Source organism: Mycteria americana, chromosome 1 (assembly GCF_035582795.1).
Source record: "Mycteria americana isolate JAX WOST 10 ecotype Jacksonville Zoo and Gardens chromosome 1, USCA_MyAme_1.0, whole genome shotgun sequence".
Lineage (NCBI taxonomy): Eukaryota > Metazoa > Chordata > Aves > Ciconiiformes > Ciconiidae > Mycteria > Mycteria americana.
In genome coordinates, this window is record NC_134365.1 from 205,397,133 (window position 1) to 205,415,228 (window position 18,096).

The window sequence follows — 18,096 nt, forward strand, 5'->3', positions numbered from 1 at the left end:
TGAGCTACATCGTCGTCAGCGAGCCCAGAGAGGAACCCGCTCGGGGAGTGGGCGGGCTTTCACCTGGATTGACGGCCGGGAAACCATTCCGAGTGCAAGAAGCGGGAGAATGACACCGGAAGGAGCCAATCTGCTGGCGCTGCTGCTGCGGAGGGTGGGCCAGAATGGTCGGGGAGCTGCTGGTGTTGGCTGCAGGTGGGTGCGCGCTGTTCGGAGGGAACGCTAAGGGGGGGGACTAGCTCGGCCGGTTGCGGAGAGGCGGCAGCGCTGGAGACCTCCACATCCCGTGGCCGGGCCCCGCGGTCGCGCTGTGAGAGGAGGAGAAGCCCTTTGCACCATCCTGCCTGTCCTGTCAGAATTAGTTCTCCCTTAGAATGAACGGAGGCACCGCAGTGCGCATGTGCGGGCGCACTGGGCATGCTCAGTAGCGGCACTGATGCCGCTGCCCTCCCTCGGGCGGGCGGGACGAGGGGTGGAGGCTATGGCGGCGGTCGCCGTTTCTGAGCCTGGCGCTGACGGGCTGCAGGGGCGGGCGGGGACCGGCACCGGCAGGGACTGGTGTGGTAGTGCGCTGATGAGGTTGGGGATGGCTGATAACCCGGGTCCTGGCAAAAAGAACGTCATTTCCTGTAGCTTCTGGCTGCCCCCGCTTTATGCGAGACAGGGCCGCGGTTATCCCGTTGGGGATAGTGTCTGTTGGGAGCTCTTCGTGGTACCGTTGTATGTTAACGGCAAGTGATTCCCTCCCGTGTTTCTGGCCCCATCGTTGCCATTAGTACATCCATGCTCCTAAAGAACCGTCTCGGCCCCTGGTAGAGCTGACACATGCCAGGAGCTGTAGCAGCGGGGGTGGCCTCTGTGCCTTCCCTGGACTTGCTGCTTTGTATTGACTAGAAAAGAGGAGACAATTGTTAACACACCAGATGCAAAGTACTGCATCACCCTAGTTTGATTCTGGCTCCTAAAGATTATGTCCAAACAAAAGCCTTTTATATCCTGTGCTCTTTGTGCTGCTAAGAACTGTAATGGTTGTCAGAACTGGATTCCCGTGTGCCCTCAATTACGGTCCATCTGAAAATCATCAAAAGGTAATAATTTTGCTTACCCTTCAGTTTGGAAGTTGGGCCATGGCTAAAAATCTGTTTGAAAATTTATGACCCTTCTTCTTGTTTCTTGCCTTTAGAAATATTTATGCTTTAACCGTTCTATATTGACCATGTACAAATGATACAAAAATACTTAAAATTACATTATTTCAGGTATTTCTTTGAATCTTTCATAGGGGTTTTTGTTGTTGTTGTTTTAGCATTCCCAGCTCCCTGTTAATGTGAAAAAGTGCTGTTTCTACACAGGCCAGAAGAACTGTCTTTCTGCCTAAAATAAGTCTCAGTTATAACTGAGTATAGGTTAGTCTTTGCAAAATATTTTAAACACAGAAGTAACATTTGGGGGAAAAAAGCATTTCAGCAAGGAATCAGTAGTGTAATTCACTTATTTTTTAATATGATTCCCATTTTTCTTCATGACTTATTCAAGTAAGGCGTGTCATACATACTCCCTTCTCTATTACCCAAAGACAGAGACAAAGTTAACTGACAGCAGAGGAGGATTTAGCACACTCAAAAAAACCCCCGGGAAAATGCTGACCAATATCAAATTGTAGGTGAGGCTTATGTTTCAAGCACTGTATTCTGCATGCTTTGAAGAGGAAATTGTGGCCATATCTATATTTAGTTACAGATATGTGATAATACTAATGGAATGTGGATCTTTCCTAGTTCCAAAAAACCCCTCAGGTTTGATCAATAGGTTTGACTTGTCCATGCTTTCTACTTAGAGAGATGTAAACATGTAGCAGGTTTTTTCACTAGTGGATTTATTGATTTTTTTTTTTAAAAAATAAGCATCAAGTGTAAGTGCAACCTGAGGTTCAAGATGCACTGTATAATATGGAATATAATTATGAATATATTCAATATAAACCCATGTTTATTATAAGTAAAACATGCTATGATGATAAGCTATGCTAAATTATTCTATAAGTATGCTCAATATTGCATGTATGTTTTGAAAAACACACATATTTTAATGACATACAGAAATGACAGACTACAGAACCCAGTAAAAGCAGTAATTTCATCTTCCAGAATTTGCAGTTATTATTTTTGCTGGAATAAGAAGTACAGCATGGCATTTTAATTCAATTTTTTTTCTGAAAATGAAGATTATAGTTCTTGAACTTTTTTAGCTAAGAAAATAATTTCCGAAGGAACTTGATGAATTTGAGAAATTTAGTTTTAGGATAAAAACCAGTCAGTTTAAATTCTTCTGAGTGATTATTTTCTTTATCTTAATGGATTCATGTGTTTGTGAGAGGATATGCAATTAAAAATCACTGGTTGTAGAGAGGGAATTTTCCACTTTTGGAATGCCTCCAGGAATCAGTGCAATTTCACTGCTTCCTACTGGTACCATGCCTTTTTTTTTTTTCATGCTGGTTTTTTTCAATCCCTTCTAAAGAGCCCAAAGCTTCAAAGTCTCTGTGTCACCTTTCCTTCTTAGAATACTGTCTCAACATGTATTATTGATAAATGCCACTTTTGTGGATTAAATGTCTCGGAATGTCACATGCATCTTTTTTGATTGTCTAAAAATGATTGACTGAATATTAGTTTTCTCTGAAGTTCAGTTATTTATGAAAAAGCTGTGAGACTGAGTTGCACTGAAATTTCCAGACAGGAACCTGGAATTCCATTACTTTCTGTTTTCAATCTTAGACAGTCAATGACAGTCAAAAAAATAATGCAGTCTAAAAGTACAGAACTTTGTACTTAGTATTTATAATTTAATTACATTTCAATCCACTCTTGTCTTTTTAGTCAGCAATTAGAAGTGTCACCAAATGCTTTACATACCTGTTCCATTCATACTCATCTTGCTGAATATTAAATTAGGTGCAGTTAAATTAGATGCGTAGTGGGGCGTGTTGTCTTTAAAAATGGCTAACAAATTACTAAATTCTCCCCCTTTAAATAGATAAGGAGTGAAAATAGCAAATCATCTTGATGGGTATATAGTAGACTTAATAATATAATACTTATTTTTAATGTTAGATTTTAAAATGCTGACCCTGACCTTTTCAAAACTTATATTAACTGTACAGTTAAGTTTTGTGTGTAAAAAAAAAAAAAAAAAAAAAAAAAAAAAAAAAAAAAAAAATCTAAAACTTCTCTAGAGAAATGTATACAATTTCTTTATCTTCATTGGTCTTAATTCTTTCTTCCTTGGTGCATAAAGTATGCTGTAAAATACCAGCATTTAAGATTTCTCTTTTTTTAAAATCCTGCTGTCTAGTAAGACATACTATCCAAGGTGGGAGAAGGATAAGTGACAAAGGTCATGTTCTCTTGAAGAACAATTTATTTCTCATAAGATATTGGCTTTGAAATAAAGCAGATAGATTGTTTTACAATTGTTTGTAAATAGTAAAGTACTAATAAATGTTGAGTTTAGACTGGTTTTGCCAGCTACATTGGTAGAGAGAGAACATCTGCACACAGAATGTTACTTGTACTGTCTGAATGCATACATGCCTCGTAAGATTGGTGTCCATTGTGCTGGGAACAGTCTCGGGCTTCAGTCCCATTACGAAGGTTTGGTCATGTTTATTGTCAGGCAGGCATGGATGGCCCTAACATGCTTTTTCTGACAAAGTGCTAACTTACGTATACACAATACTTACGTATGCTCAATACTTTTGCAAAACAACATTCCGTAGGCTATTACAAAGTCACATATTTTTGTATATATATTTTTCACTTACTATTATAAAGTGATAGAAACAGTTTGGTGTAAGTCTTCCCCAGTGTCAACCTGTACCCTGTGTCCTCATCTGGGTGTTCAAGCTCCATTCTTATTACATAGGCCCTTGCCCTCCCTTATTTAATAAATATTACTCTGTTATTCACTTAGAATTAATTGCACATCTTACACCATTCTGAACTTCATTAGCATATTTAAACTTCTGTAACCATTTTATCTGTCAGTCACAGCATCTAAGGCTATTTTGACTTTCAGCAAAAGTGTTTATAAAATGTACTTTATATGAGTATGTTCTGATCGATGCTCTGGTGAGAGCTACAGTAGACCCTGCACAAACAAAAGTTCATCTCTGCTCAAAGTTCACCCCGCAGTTCAGTTTGCTTTGCTGTTTCAAATCTGGCAGAATGGATGTGAACACCATTTCTAGGAGGCATATTGCAGTGGTTCTGATTTTAGTGTATGCCTGTTGAGATACTCTGAAAATGGCTGTCCTGGATGTTTTTGGACTCCCGTATAAGTTTAACAGTATGCTGTCTTTACAGTCCCTTATTGTAATATCTAGGATTCAACAAATATCCAGGTTATGAAATTGATACTCAAAAGGGCAGCTGGATTTTCCAAAGGATAAGTATAAACAAATAAATTACACATTTCAACTTCTTCCACATACAGAATTATAAGTACATCTAAGAAGGATTGTTGATAGCACCGACTAAAAGAAAATCTTTATAACTATGTTATGTCTTATAACTATCTTCACCATTAGCATTGGTGAAGTAAAAAACTTCCTCTAGAAATTCAGTGAGTGTTTTTGGCAGCTGTTGGCTTGATATATTTAAGTATTAAGGTCAGTTAAACATTTGCTTGTAGCTTTTTACCAATGGATTAGATACTACTAATAGGAATGTGTGTATATCTCATATTTTGACTCTGGGTTTATCAGACCTCTCGGTGTGGTTACCTAGCATCTGGATCAACAAGCTCATTTGAGGCTGCTCCATCCCTTATCATCTTGGCAAAAGGCCAGTGTTAAAACAGAGCGGTCTTGCGAACAGCAGAACTAATGAGGTCTGGGTCCTTATTAGTGGACTTTGTGACAGACCATAAGAATGCGCTTACCCTTAGAGCTCCCAGGTGGTCCCGTAGTTCATCCACTGTAATGACCAAAATTACCTTACCATCCCCAACCTCCTTCTGTGCAAGTGCTAGCTGCTTTGTGGCCATACAGAGGCTGGCCGTTTCTTGCCACTTAACTGTCAGGTGTGCAGAATGCCTTGCCCCTCAAGTGGAGATCTGTACAGATAGCTTTGAGAGGTAGATATTTCTCCCCATTATGTGGGGTTGACCTTAATAACTTTGAAGTCTGTATTGAATTTCACCGTAATGGCCAATGGGCCAATTGTTGATGTGACTTTCAAGCAGAAGAACAGGGCAAATGTATTAATTTTAAGGTGGTTTGGTTTTGGAGGAGGTTTTTTGGTTTGGGTTTTTTTTTTTTTTTTTTTTGTATTTGTGTTTTGGGTTGGGTTTGGGTTTTTTTGTTTGTTTTTGTTTGTTTGTTTGTTTTGGGTTTGTGTTTTTTTTTTTTTTTTTTTTTTCAGAAAACCAGGCTAATAGCTAACCAGGCATTTGTCAGTATAAGATGTGTAAACGTTCAGTATGTGAGCAGAGAAGTTTTGTCAAGTGGTAGGGTAGCTTGAATTTGGTCACATCAGAGAACACATCTGATCTCACCGCAGGCAATACCCAGTCACATATGCCAGTACTCCGGGTCTGATGTGTCACGTTACAGGAGATGCTGGAAGCCTGGTTGTGTGGCAAGTACCCGGTGGGTCAGATGATGGAAGAGGGCTTGCGTATATAGCCTTTGCCTGCCATGATAAGAAGCTGTATGGCACACAGCCATATGTAAAGAGACAAAAGTAGGAGATCCCAACTCTAATGAACCTCTACTGGAGTTTGGTTCTCGGTAATCCACGTAAAGACAGACTTTGTAACTGGAATCCCGTGGGAGTAAATGGAGCAAATATAAGGAGGCTTGTTTCCCAGCTTTCCTGAACTCCAGACCTATGCAACATATGTCTGCACCCCCTATGTTTTCTACCCTTTGTCAGTAACTTGATCAAATATTTATAAATATAACTATTGATTAATTCATATGGCTTTGTAGAATGCATGAAATAATTATAAATGCTAGTTGGCCTTGTTTAACATAACAAGTTTTAGCTGAATTTTTAAGATATTTTGGAGGGCTCCAAAATCATCAACAGATTCAGAAAAGTGGTAAATTAGTACCAAAATTATCAAATAAAGCAGGAATTGGCTACAAGGGAGATGAGAATTGAATTTTTTAATATTTATTTTTTTAATGGAGTGGAGGGGAGGGTGAATTAGGCTAAGCCATAGCACAGTATTCATTAGTATCTTCCTTAATGATGGACAAAAACTTTAGAGGTACACAGCTGAAATTTGCTTTGAATAACAAGTAAGGAGACACTGCTATTACAGATTAGGATTAGGATGCACTGGGTGACCCGCAAATTGGAGTAGTGAGACACTGATGAGATCTTAACCATAATGCTGTACACAACAAATCTGATATCAGTGAAAGAAATATGAGATCAAACGAGTGGATGAAGAGAAAACTGCAAGAAATAATAAGGAAAACAAAAATTCAGTCTTACAAATGGACCTTGGAAAGTTTGGTAATTGTTTGTTCTAATAAAAGTTGAGAGAGGATATCAACACTCTTGATAATTGTGAGTGAATAAATATACAAGGGAAAAATCAAATCAAATGACAATTTTGACAGAAGAACAAATATATATAAGCATTAATAAATTGACTGTGTAATTAAAAGAAGGTTTGCAGTCTTGGCACCAATGTACTGGGATAGTCTTTCTGTGGAAATAGTGGCGGTAAAAGAAAACTTCCTGAAGCATAGATTGCTTTTATGAAAGTGATTATGTGATGTCTTTGCCTAAAATAGCAGAGATGGATTTGATGGCATTAGATGTTTCTGTGTTTGTTACACAAAGATGAGTATTACTGAAATTGGTAATTTTACCTACAGAAAGCAAGTAGTAGGTCAGAGCTTGCTATAGAAATTGCGTTTAAAAGGAGAAACACATCTACTATGTATTATCAATTCCAGAATTTTGAAAAGGTTTACATTTCCTTTAGAAGAAGTGTTACTTTACATGATGCCAAATAAACCTTGAAATTCACTTACTTTTTTTCAAGTTTCATTCAAATGTGGGAAACTAATTTTACTGAAACAATTCTGCTTTTGAACATTTCAGTCTTTTGAGGAACAGGCTCTTAAGTTCATAAGAAAAGGGTATTCTAGAGAATTCTGACATACAAAAAAACTTCATGATTTATGGAAGTTGGGGTTTATGAGGCCATACATTATCAGAATAAATGGTGGTCTTGTTCTTCTGTATTTTCCTAGTTCCTCAGGCTTAGAATGGAAAGAGTGAATACGTGAGATTGTCTGGCCATGGGAAGGAGAAGATGCCTGCTCCAAGGGTGCCAGTGCTGGCAGCAAGATCAATGGATCTCTTCTATTCCAGGAGACATGGAGGTCTATTTGTGGTTGGAGCTACCTGACTAGATAAAGTATAGATCAGTCTGCTATGAAAGTACCTCCCATGAAGAAGACTGCCTGATGGCTTAGTTTGCTCTGAATGTATCATGTTATCAGATAAGCCTTTTCATGAAATTAAAACCCCAAACCACTATTTTTCTGGGTTTGGCTTGGAATTTTTTATCCCCTTCTTTGTCAATTCAGGTGGGCCATTATCTGTTGCTAATTTTAATTGGAATTGTGGAAGCAGAATCCTGCAATAGAAAAACCTTGGAATGTTTCCTTAAGCTTTAAAATAGGCAAGCTTGACTCAAATTTGCAGTAAGGGCAGTTTATGCATCTGTAGCAGTATAAATAGCACTTTAAATAGGTGTAAATAAAATATACTCGTGTTTAAAGTTTCTTTATGTTGTCAAAGTGGAGTAAATATTTTTAATGTAAAAAATAGTGAAGCCCAAGTTACTGTACAAACAATGCACTTCAGTATAGGGATTTTCACCAGAAAAACTTGGCTGCTGAAAGGGAGATTGCACTGTCTTAAATCGGTTCTGAAGCCAGTTAATTTACCCCACTGTAAATGAAGTTCACAGTGTGCAGCATAAGCTGTAAGCAAACATACAGCTTCATAGCAAGACTAGAGGTACAAGATAAAATCAGTATCAATTGACTAAACACTCAAAGTTGCACTGTCACCAAACCGTCTCTAAGTGACCCCATTTGGTAAGCCCTAGCAATCCTGTGATTAGGCCAGGCTGTCAGTGTTTGTTTGTATTGTTATTTTAGTCCGGAATGCCTAATGGGAATCCACTTAGAAAGTAGTCTAGTAGCCCGTATCTTCCTTCCACTGTAAGCTGTAGAAAGACCATTGGTCTGCTTTGAGTTTGGGGGTTTGTAGTATACATATATGCCTTTGGGAATCTGAAAACATGTAACAAAGTTTTCCTTTTCCATCTTCATTTCACATCAAATTGTAAGAGTTTGGGGATTTTTGAGGGTAAGCCTAGGGCTAGTCTTTCTCTTAAAGGACCATTAAAAATTTTAACACACTCCTTGGTGTGCTTCCTGTGGACTTTATTGAAAAAATTCCTACAGGTGGGTACTATTTGTAGAGTTGTTCTTTGATACATGTCAGATATTTTACTTTTCAAAGTATGCTGTGTGTATATATTTTGCAAAGTAGAAGTTTTATTATCAAATTAAATTCAATGTAAAAGTCACTATAACACAAACTTAGAACTGTGCATAGGACTTAAAAACCAAATTCAATTCTGGGAAATTTTCGTTTGTTTTATGGTACATTAATTTAAAAAATTTTTTAAAAATAGTAAGATTGTAGAATCAATTACTTATTTTTCTATTTCAGTTTCAGGAATAGATTGAAGAAACCATGGCCAATCAACGGGATTACATTAGCAGACCTATTTGCAATGGAATTTCTGTTCCTGAAAATAAAATCAATTCCTTAGTGGCTGAAGGTCATGGACAACAAATTCTAAAAGTACTACAAAAGTTCAGAGAACAAAATATATTTTTTGACTTTAAAATTCTTGTGAAAGATGAAATAATTCCTTGTCATCGTTGTGTTCTGGCAGCGTGCAGTGATTTTTTCAGGTAAACCTAATTTTGGCATGAGTTTGCAGGAAATGGATTGTAAGTTCTCTGGGAGGGAGGGAAGGAATATAATTACAAATATTAAAAACATAAGTCATCACAACTGACATATGTCTGCAGAGTTTTGAGCAAAGTGTTCAAACATCATATTAAGGATAGCAAAAAAAAACCCCAACCCACCAAAACAAAACTACAGTGTTAGATGCCTAACCATACCCCAAATAAATCTGTTTGTATTTCCAAAGTGACATGACTCTATGAATTTGAGATTCAGAGAGCAGACTACACTCTGAAATACAAATGTCAAACTATAAGTGCATGGTTCTGCTCTTAGGTAGAATTGACATATAAGTTGTGTATTTTTAAGACTTCTCTGTTGCCTGTATCTGTACTTGAAGGTCTGCAAGGGTATTGTTTGGCTTTGTATGGGACAGTCTGTGTACTTTGACACGTTATATTGTGAAACATAGATAGTTGATTACAAATATATCTTGCATTGAGCAATTGTGGATAAATTGTACATGGTTTTGGAATGGGGCTGGATTTTGTTTCTCTAAGATGAGTGGTCAGTATAGTAAAGTTTGTCTTCAGAGGTATTTAAACAGATCTTACATTTTTTTCTAAACTACAATTTTCAGCCTTTCAGCATGAAATGGATCTGTGATCTTCCTTCTAGTGCTTAAAGCTATGCATTCTTAAGGGACAGGCAGATCATTCACATACAGGATATTAATTTATGAAGGACCTTGCTAACTTTTTTATTAGTAAGGCTCAAACTTGCAATTCCACACTGAAAGTGTGTTTCCAAATACACTCTTTACTTAAAACACAAAGCTAAGATGCTCTAACAATGAAAAATGGGCTCCTGGAAATGAGTTAATGAGCTTGATTCAGTTGCCCTTACATAGGTGACAAGTGTTATTTTCAAATGGCCTGGAGCATCCTACGGTCTGTGGGAGTCTGCCATATATGACAGAGGACATGGGCTAGACGTGTTCTTAGGACTACTGAAAAAAAGAAGAAATGCAAGTTAAATAAGCTATTTCTCCACTGTAGCAGCAGATTTGGTTTTTCTCTGAGACACCAAACTACTTGCATTTCAAGTGTTTACTGTTTGACAGCACAGAGATGCTCTGGTAGAAAGGAATATGAGGATGAAATAGCTTCCAGTGGTAATTTTTAGAACTCAAGTTAAGCACATGGTAACATATGTGGCATTTTCACTACCTACAGGCTCTTCAGGTTAAAATTTGCCAGGAGAGACCTCTCCCTGCGTGTAACAGTTGATAACAGCAGCCATCAAATTCATAAGTTGTCCTGGAATGGAAGGCCCATTTACTATCTTCAGGGAATAAAAAGTACCTAGGTCCACTAGATAAATTTTAAAATGAAACACCTTTTGTCTTCCTTGGCCTTTGGACTTCTCTTAGTTTTGGTTTCATTGTGTAGACACAAGATTCAGCAACATTTTTCTCCCTACTTGTTAGCTTTCAGAATCAAAGCCTTTGCCTAGATTGCTCTCCTTCTACTAGTATTGTTCAGTTGCTGTTTTACTCTGTGATTTAGAGATTTGTATCATAGCTCTTGGGTTAATGAGGAAAGGATTCTAAGGATCGTCATTTAGTATGCAAAAAAGTCTTTGGGACATAAGTGTCTTATTGTAATTTTATGTTCTTGTTCAGGAGATCAGACAAGTTCCTGCTTTACCTGATGTTCACTTCCCAAAGAGTATGCTATACACAGTGATTTTTTTTTTCTCTTTAGCTTCATAGAAGTATGGGATTTTAAAATCACATACCGTACAGATACTAATTGTATAACTGAACTACAATATAATACTCTTTTTTTAATAGGAACTATCTACGATGTATTAATAATCCAGATTATATACTTAGGATTTGATGATTTATCTAAATCTTTTTCCACTGTCATCTTTTGTCAAATTCAGAAGCCGTTGCTATCACAGCCTGATGGCTGTGATAGCTCTGGGAGGGTAGGACAAGGGATGTTGCAGCACTATTCTGTTGCCAGCACTTACCAGCTTGAAAAACTTTAATTATTTTATCTTGCCATGTTAGATTGCGCAAAATAGTTAAATGTTATTACATACTTAGTAATAAAGTAGTCAAAGCTTTAATAAAATTTGCACAAATCTACTGATGAATAGTTTGTTCAACGATTTCAACCATCGTCTTTGTATTCAGTCACAATCTACTTTCTGCACAAGTTTCATTCTGTCATGCAATCCTATGTCAAAACTTCATTTTTTTCTGACATCTGCCTGTACCCATACATCTATCTGTCAACTCTAAAGCAAGAAGTAAGTTTCCTCATGTTTTTTCTCCTCTTTCACCCCTCGCCTGCTTTTATGACTGAGGAATGCACCCATCATCCATCCTCCTGCCGTTTGCTCAGCCTGCAATTTGGAAGGCCTTTTTTCACTTAATTTTCTGTATTCATCCACAGTGCATGACCTAAATCATGGGGCTTTTTTACTATATATTTTTTAAATCAGCCTTTCTTTCTCAAGCTGTTGAAACTGATGCTGCCCCGAACAATTTCACATTTTCTCTCGCATTGAGAGCTGCAGACTTCATCGCTCTCTGTGAAAATCCATACAAAACACAGGTGCTGCTATCATTTTTATGAGCCATCACTTTGAATATGTTATCACCACTCCTTTTTTCTTCAACCATATCAAGCAAATGTATTGTTCTTACTTATGAGAACCTCCACATTTTAGACCTATACAGCCTGCCCACCTTATACACCCCTGATTATCTCCTTCCTCTCGCATCAGCGTTCTCTGCTGTTTGCCAGATCTTTAATTTGTGTGTGTATCTTCTATATTTTATTCACAGAGCCATGTTTGAAGTTAATATGAAAGAACGAGATGATGGCAATGTTACTATTAGTAATCTATCACCCAAGGCAGTGAAAGCTTTTCTTGATTACGCTTACACAGGAAAAACAGAGATAACAAATGATAATGTGGAAATGCTCTTCCAACTGTCGTCGTTTCTTCAAGTTTCGCTCCTTTCCAAAGCTTGCAGTGACTTTCTAATAAAAAGTATTGATCTTGTGAATTGCTTACAGTTGCTTTCTCTATCAGAAAGTTATGGTTCTGTCCGCTTATTTGATCATGCACTAGATTTTGTACAGCACCACTTTTCCTTGCTGCTCAGATCAAGTGATTTTTTGGAGATGAATTTTGAGATATTACAAAAATGTCTCGAGGCTGATGAACTAAATGTCCCTGAGGAAGAATCAGTGTTGAAAGCTGTCCTTCAATGGACCAAACACAACTTAGAAACACGACAGAAATATCTGCCTAATTTGATTAAAAAAGTGAGACTGCACCAGTTACCTGAGAAGACTTTGCAGGACTTTCTACATTCTGAGGAACACTTACTTGAGAGTGCCAATTGCTCAGTAATAGTCAATGATGCAGTTACAAGTGTGCAAAACTTCAGTGGACTGTTTCCAGATGCACGTCCTTCAACAACGGAAAAATACATATTTGTTCATAAAACTGATGAAGATGGAGAAAACAGACATACATTCTGCTACAACATCAAAACAGATAAATGGAAAGAACTACCACATACACACATGATTGATCTTCCAGGGTCAAGTTTATCTAGCTATGGAGAAAAAATATTTATAACTGGAGGATGTAAAGGGAATTGTTACAGGACTGTCAGGCTTCATATTGCTGAACCATTTCATGATGCCACTGACCAAACCTGGTGCTACTGTCCAGTCAGCAATGAATTCTCCATAGCGTCAGCTATGAAAAAACCAAGGACAATGCACACATCTGTTGTAACCTTGAATCAGCTGTTTGTAATAGGTGGAAAGACCAGAGGAGCTCAAGAAACCCGAAGTCTTTTGGATGTAGAATCCTATAATCCTCTTTCCAAAGATTGGAAATCGGTAAGCCAATTACCAAGAGGTATCTACTATCCAGAAGCAAGCGCATGTCAGAATATAATATACGTCCTTGGTTCAGAAGTAGAGATTACTGATGCCTTTAATCCATCTCTTGACTGTTTCTTTAAGTATAATGCTATGACTGATCAGTGGTCTGAGCTTGTAGCAGAATTTGGGCAATTTTTCCATGCAACTCTAATCAAAGCTGTTCCAGTGAACTGTACATTGTACATATGTGATCTCTCCACCTACAAGGTCTACAGTTTTTGCCCAGAAACCTGTGTTTGGAAAGGGGAAGGATCCTTTGAATGTGCTGGCTTTAATGCAGGGGCAGTTGGGACAGAAGACAAAATTTATATATTAGGTGGTGATTATGCTCCAGAAGAAATCACAGATGAAGTTCAAGTCTACCATAGTAGTAGGTCTGAGTGGGAAGAAGTTTCACCAATGCCAAGAGCCTTAACTGAGTTTTACTGTCAGGTCATTCAGTTTAATAAATACAGGGACCCATGGTCATCTGTACTGACAATTTGCTCTGGAGAATTTTGAAACTCCTGAGTCAAAAGAATCTATTTAAATGCACAAGTTTTAGAACAGATTTTTAGGTATTAATTTACAGATGGAAAAATATGTACTGTCTTGTTTAAATCTTCGGTTTAAATTGTATGCTATAGAACTGCTTTTGGAAGAGTCCATTAAATTGTCATTCATGCTAGTCATTATATAGAAAGTATTACTTAATTTTATATGCAACTCTTCTCTGTAATTATCTGAATAATTTGCAAAATGATATTACTTTTCAAAAAAGCATAGTCATGAGGAATTCATTGTGTAATATGTGCCATTATTTCTGTAATATTCAGTTGTCCCAGTAGACAAATTGCTGAGTGAGAAAACTGACTGTGATACTGTTTTCCCTATGTAACTGAAGTTTAAAAGAAATCTACATTAATGTTGCTTTAGTTAGGTTTTTTATATTCATAAACCTGTAAGAGGAATTCATTGTCAGCTTGATCTTATTAGAATGACCTTAGCAAGGGCAAGAGCCAAAGTGACCTTCACAGCATTAAAACCAGGTATCTGACTTGAAGAGACTGATAATTCCTATCATCTTACTTCAGCTCTTCAGTTATACCAGGTTTTCTCCATCCTTGTGCCTTAGTAGTAGCTGTACTTCCTGTTTTCATCCCATTAACCATTAACTGTGGCAAGATAAACTTTGATAACATATTGCAGGGTGGGCAAGATTTCTACAGGATGGATGATTCATGTGGTATCTTTGCTTCAGTCATGCTGTTAACTAAAGAAAAAACACTTCAGGATGTTCTAACAGAAGTCTTCCATCTCTGAAGTCTCCAGTGCTACCTACTTAGCAGCCACTAGGCTGCTTACAGCAGCAAGTTGTAAAATAAATTTTAGTTGTTGCTTCGGTTAACTACGGGAAAAGTTCGTATCTTGTCATACATCAAATACAAAGTTAAAAAATAAATCCCCATATTTAAAGTCAAAGTAAATAGTATTTCTGAGGTGAAAGAATTCCCTTTTTTAACTTCTATAGTGGTTTAAATGAATTAAAACACTTTATCTTGTACTTAATGGTAATTTTTAGGTATTAAAATATTACATGGTAAACACTACATAATATATTGCTTGATAAACTTTCAGTAGTCATCTATTATAATGTTAAAATTGTAATGGACTTTTAGTATTAATATTAGTCTAGGCATACATTGTGAAGTAAATTTGATCTCATGCATACAAAGTGGGACCTGTGTCTGACAGAAGGACACTGAAATTAGCTAGGTTTCATAAATTCATTTGTAATCTTCCACAGCCTGAGAATTTTCTTTCCTACCAGCTATTTGGATAAGATATTGGGAGCCCTTATGTTCCATGTAAGTATCGTTTAAGCATTAAGGTTCTCTTATGTGAGACAGAATGGTTCTAAACATCTAAGCACATCTTTTCCAAGCAGTTTAAAAATGAACAAAATTTAGTGAGGCACCTGAAGTGTCTTTCACATGCCTTGAGACGACCGCGGCAAGTTAATTATCACATCACTACTGCATGTACTTTTTGCAAAACTCAAGCTCACTATTAATGCTTAAAGCTTAATATTGCCTAGCAACACACTTCTGTTTTAAACAGTAAACAATAGGAAGTTCCAATTCTGTGATTGACTCTCTAATTTGTTATCAGATACCTTTATGAATTTGGATAACATTCACCATAAATATTTTCATGAGGATGTAAATGAAAATTATGCACGTTGGGAGAACATATAAATAGAGTGGAACCCTCCCACTCAATAATTTATTTGTATTAAGGTGTGTGTCAGTTCTGTAGAAGTAAATAGCTTGTCGTTAACAGTATTTCAGGCAACTTCCACAATTATTTTGCTCTTTTCATAGTGAGTCTCCAAATCATATTACAACTACACTTAGCTAGGTAACCTTTACAATCACCATACTGAAATGCAAGCATTTTTATATTGGAACACAACTACTTTTTGTTAGTGCAAAGCAAATATATTGAATAGTTTAGGAGAGATGGAGAATACTATTCCTGCTTACTGAAACATTAGGAGAAAAATAGACATATAGGAGAACAGTAGTTTTAGCATTAATAAGGTTACTCATGGTAGCATAGAGACTTCACTAATCATTAATTATTGCAACTTGTCACTTCATCAGAAATACAAGGCCCAGTTCTCCTCTGCTCATGTTTTTGTGTTGTTTTATACCCGAGTAATATGAGTATGCAATTTATGCAATGAGAAAAGTAACGTTATGCCCATAGTAAATGGGTATAAATAGCTATGCAAATTGGAAGAGACTAGAGAATTGCGAGGTTTTTTTAATTGCCACTGTCATGACCAAATGGCTGGGTCACATAAACAGCAAGTGAGTCAGTCAGTATTTCAGGTGATGCTCTTTTCTCTTAAGTTTTTCCTTACAGCAAATTTTTTTTGGCAGTCTTCCATCCAGCTACTTGCTATGTGTATAAGCCTCTGGCACATGACATCAGACAGAGCAATGACGTATGTGGTAAATTACTCATTATTAGTATATATATAGTGAAATCTGAATGAAGCTTAATTTGGAAAATGGACACGCTTCTTTAATATTGTATGCTATATTTGCACAGGAACTAGTGTCAGTTCCCAGTTTGACAGATCATTCATGGATTTCATACGGCGTTGAGCTCTCTTACTCAGTGATCAGGAAATAATGTAGTACTGTCAGTTACTTTATACCACTGCTTACAGAAAAGTTACTGTGAAACAGTACGATTTTCTTCAGTTATGTAGGTAAGCAAGCCCGCATTACAACTCTCACAGAGGAAAAAAAGGTCGTTTGCCACAATTCCACATACAGAGAGTTAAATCTGATAGCAGAATTGAGTGCAGAAGAAGCTGTGTTAGAAAGTCATGGTTAAAAACAAGGCATTATGATAGAATTAAGGGCCTATGTTCCAAATCCTGTAATTAATCGCTAATGATGTAAGAAATCTCAGCGAAGTTGACTACACTACTCAGAATAATATGGATTACTTGCATGAGTAACTGCTGTAGGTCTGGATCAAATAGATTTTTCAGTCTACACAGCTGTTATGCAATTTAAAAAAAGTGACAAAATTAGTGCAAAGCGAGTTTTTCTACATCTTTTCTGACTTTTCAAAGCTCACAGTACTTTATGAAAAAGTACCTTCCTCTAAAAATAGTTGATGACTAGATTAATGAGTTCCTATGTTCTCACTGAAATATAGTAAGATGTTTAAAACATACAAATTGCATGTAAAGTTATAATCTACTATTTGCACTTAAACGATGTAACCAAAACATTTCTTATAGTGTTCTATTATATGTCACAGAACACATTATAAGCATGACCAGTATAATACACATGAAGATAATATATATTGTATGTGGGATTTTAATATCCAGTAATTATTATATTGGATAATCTTAATTTTTAAAGAATGCTATCAAAACATTATGGCACTTTGGTAATATTATCATACTGGTTTAGTTGTTATAATAAATATCAATTATTCAGGTGTTTATATTGATTATGTTTGCACAGACCTGATGATTATTATTTATGTACTAATGAATTTATTTTCTGTATTCTAAATACATTTGTAGTAAGTCAGTTTACTGCTGTTAAAAATTCATTATATTCACAAAATGGAGTAGATTTACTGGGGCAGATTTATGTCTGGTATTACTCCATGAAGAAAGCTGTATACCTCCTCTGATAAGTAGTAGGTAGTAGGTAAGGTATAGGCTATAGAATGTGCTGTCTGCAGTTCGTAATGTGGAGTCTAATTTTGGATGTTTCTGTTTGTAGGTGACCAACAGGAGGCAGCATAAGATCTATTTTAATTAAAACAGACTGAAACCAGGGATGTATTTGACAATATTTATAGCTGAACATTATGCTCAATTTACTTTTTTTCCCTTCTAACATCCAATAAAGCATAGAGATCAGTAACATTTTGCTGCTGCCTGGGCTCTGCTGATCTGTGGAAAGTATGATAGTACATGTTTGCTGAGATGTTAATTCTTTTGTGAAATAAAGCACCAAGCAACTGAATCCTTCTCAGGTGTGATTTTTTTCAGTGAGTTTCAAAATACAGAGAATCTACAATGTTTCTAATGAGGTTAACTACTTTTTTTTTCTGTCTTTTTTCAGCTGGAGAACATTTTCAATGTTAGATTATAGCCAAGGATGCATTAGCATGCATGAAAACTGCAGTGAGGGGGGGTTTTAAAATTATCTTTGGACCTTGTATTTGTAGATCCTTTGTATATCAGTTTGCTACCACACTCAGTTTGATTTAGTCTCCTGAAAAGTTATAAGTTTGCTATTGTAAAGTACTCATTTAAATTGCTATCTTCGTTATCGGATCTATCTGGCAGATTGATATATGGCGGGGGGGGAACAGTTTAAGTATTGCTAATGATTAGGTATTTATTTTGACTGAAATGGGCTTCCATACTACTTAGAAGTGGCATTAAATAAAAGGAGATATAAGCTACTTAGTCCAAAATTCATGTGCAAAGGGTGCAGAAATGGCATTAATACAAAGTGAGGGAGCCCTGCGTTGTCTTGTATTCTTCCAGAATTTAAAATTCT

General features: G+C 36.7%; 1 protein-coding gene across 9 annotated transcripts; it reads left to right on the forward strand.

Moving 5' to 3' along the window:
* Positions 1-489: 489 nt before the first annotated feature.
* KBTBD3 (kelch repeat and BTB domain containing 3) lies at positions 490-17,545 on the forward strand. Of its 9 annotated transcripts, XM_075491013.1 has the most exons (5): positions 490-1,088; positions 8,775-9,022; positions 11,884-12,958; positions 14,790-14,850; positions 17,308-17,545. In XM_075491013.1, the coding sequence occupies exons 2-4, from the start codon at positions 8,799-8,801 to the stop codon at positions 14,823-14,825; spliced, it is 1,335 nt and encodes a 444-aa protein (XP_075347128.1). In that variant the 5' UTR covers positions 490-1,088; positions 8,775-8,798; the 3' UTR covers positions 14,826-14,850; positions 17,308-17,545. The 9 variants fall into 9 exon arrangements, 8 of the variants coding, with proteins under 8 accessions (XP_075347128.1, XP_075347121.1, XP_075347122.1 ...); XR_012773822.1 differs by having other exon boundaries at positions 11,884-14,850; XM_075491006.1 differs by adding an exon at positions 7,277-7,615 and having other exon boundaries at positions 11,884-17,545.
* Positions 17,546-18,096: the final 551 nt, after the last annotated feature.

What these genes read in the sequence shown, in the direction of transcription:
- KBTBD3 (XM_075491006.1), top strand. Translation starts at nt 8,799, where the DNA reads ATGGCCAATCAACGGGATTACATTAGCAGACCTATTTGCAATGGAATT. An exon ending in GCGTGCAGTGATTTTTTCAG is followed by an intron (nt 9,023 to 11,883) that starts GTAAACCTAATT and finishes TTTTATTCACAG; the next exon opens with AGCCATGTTTGAAGTTAATA.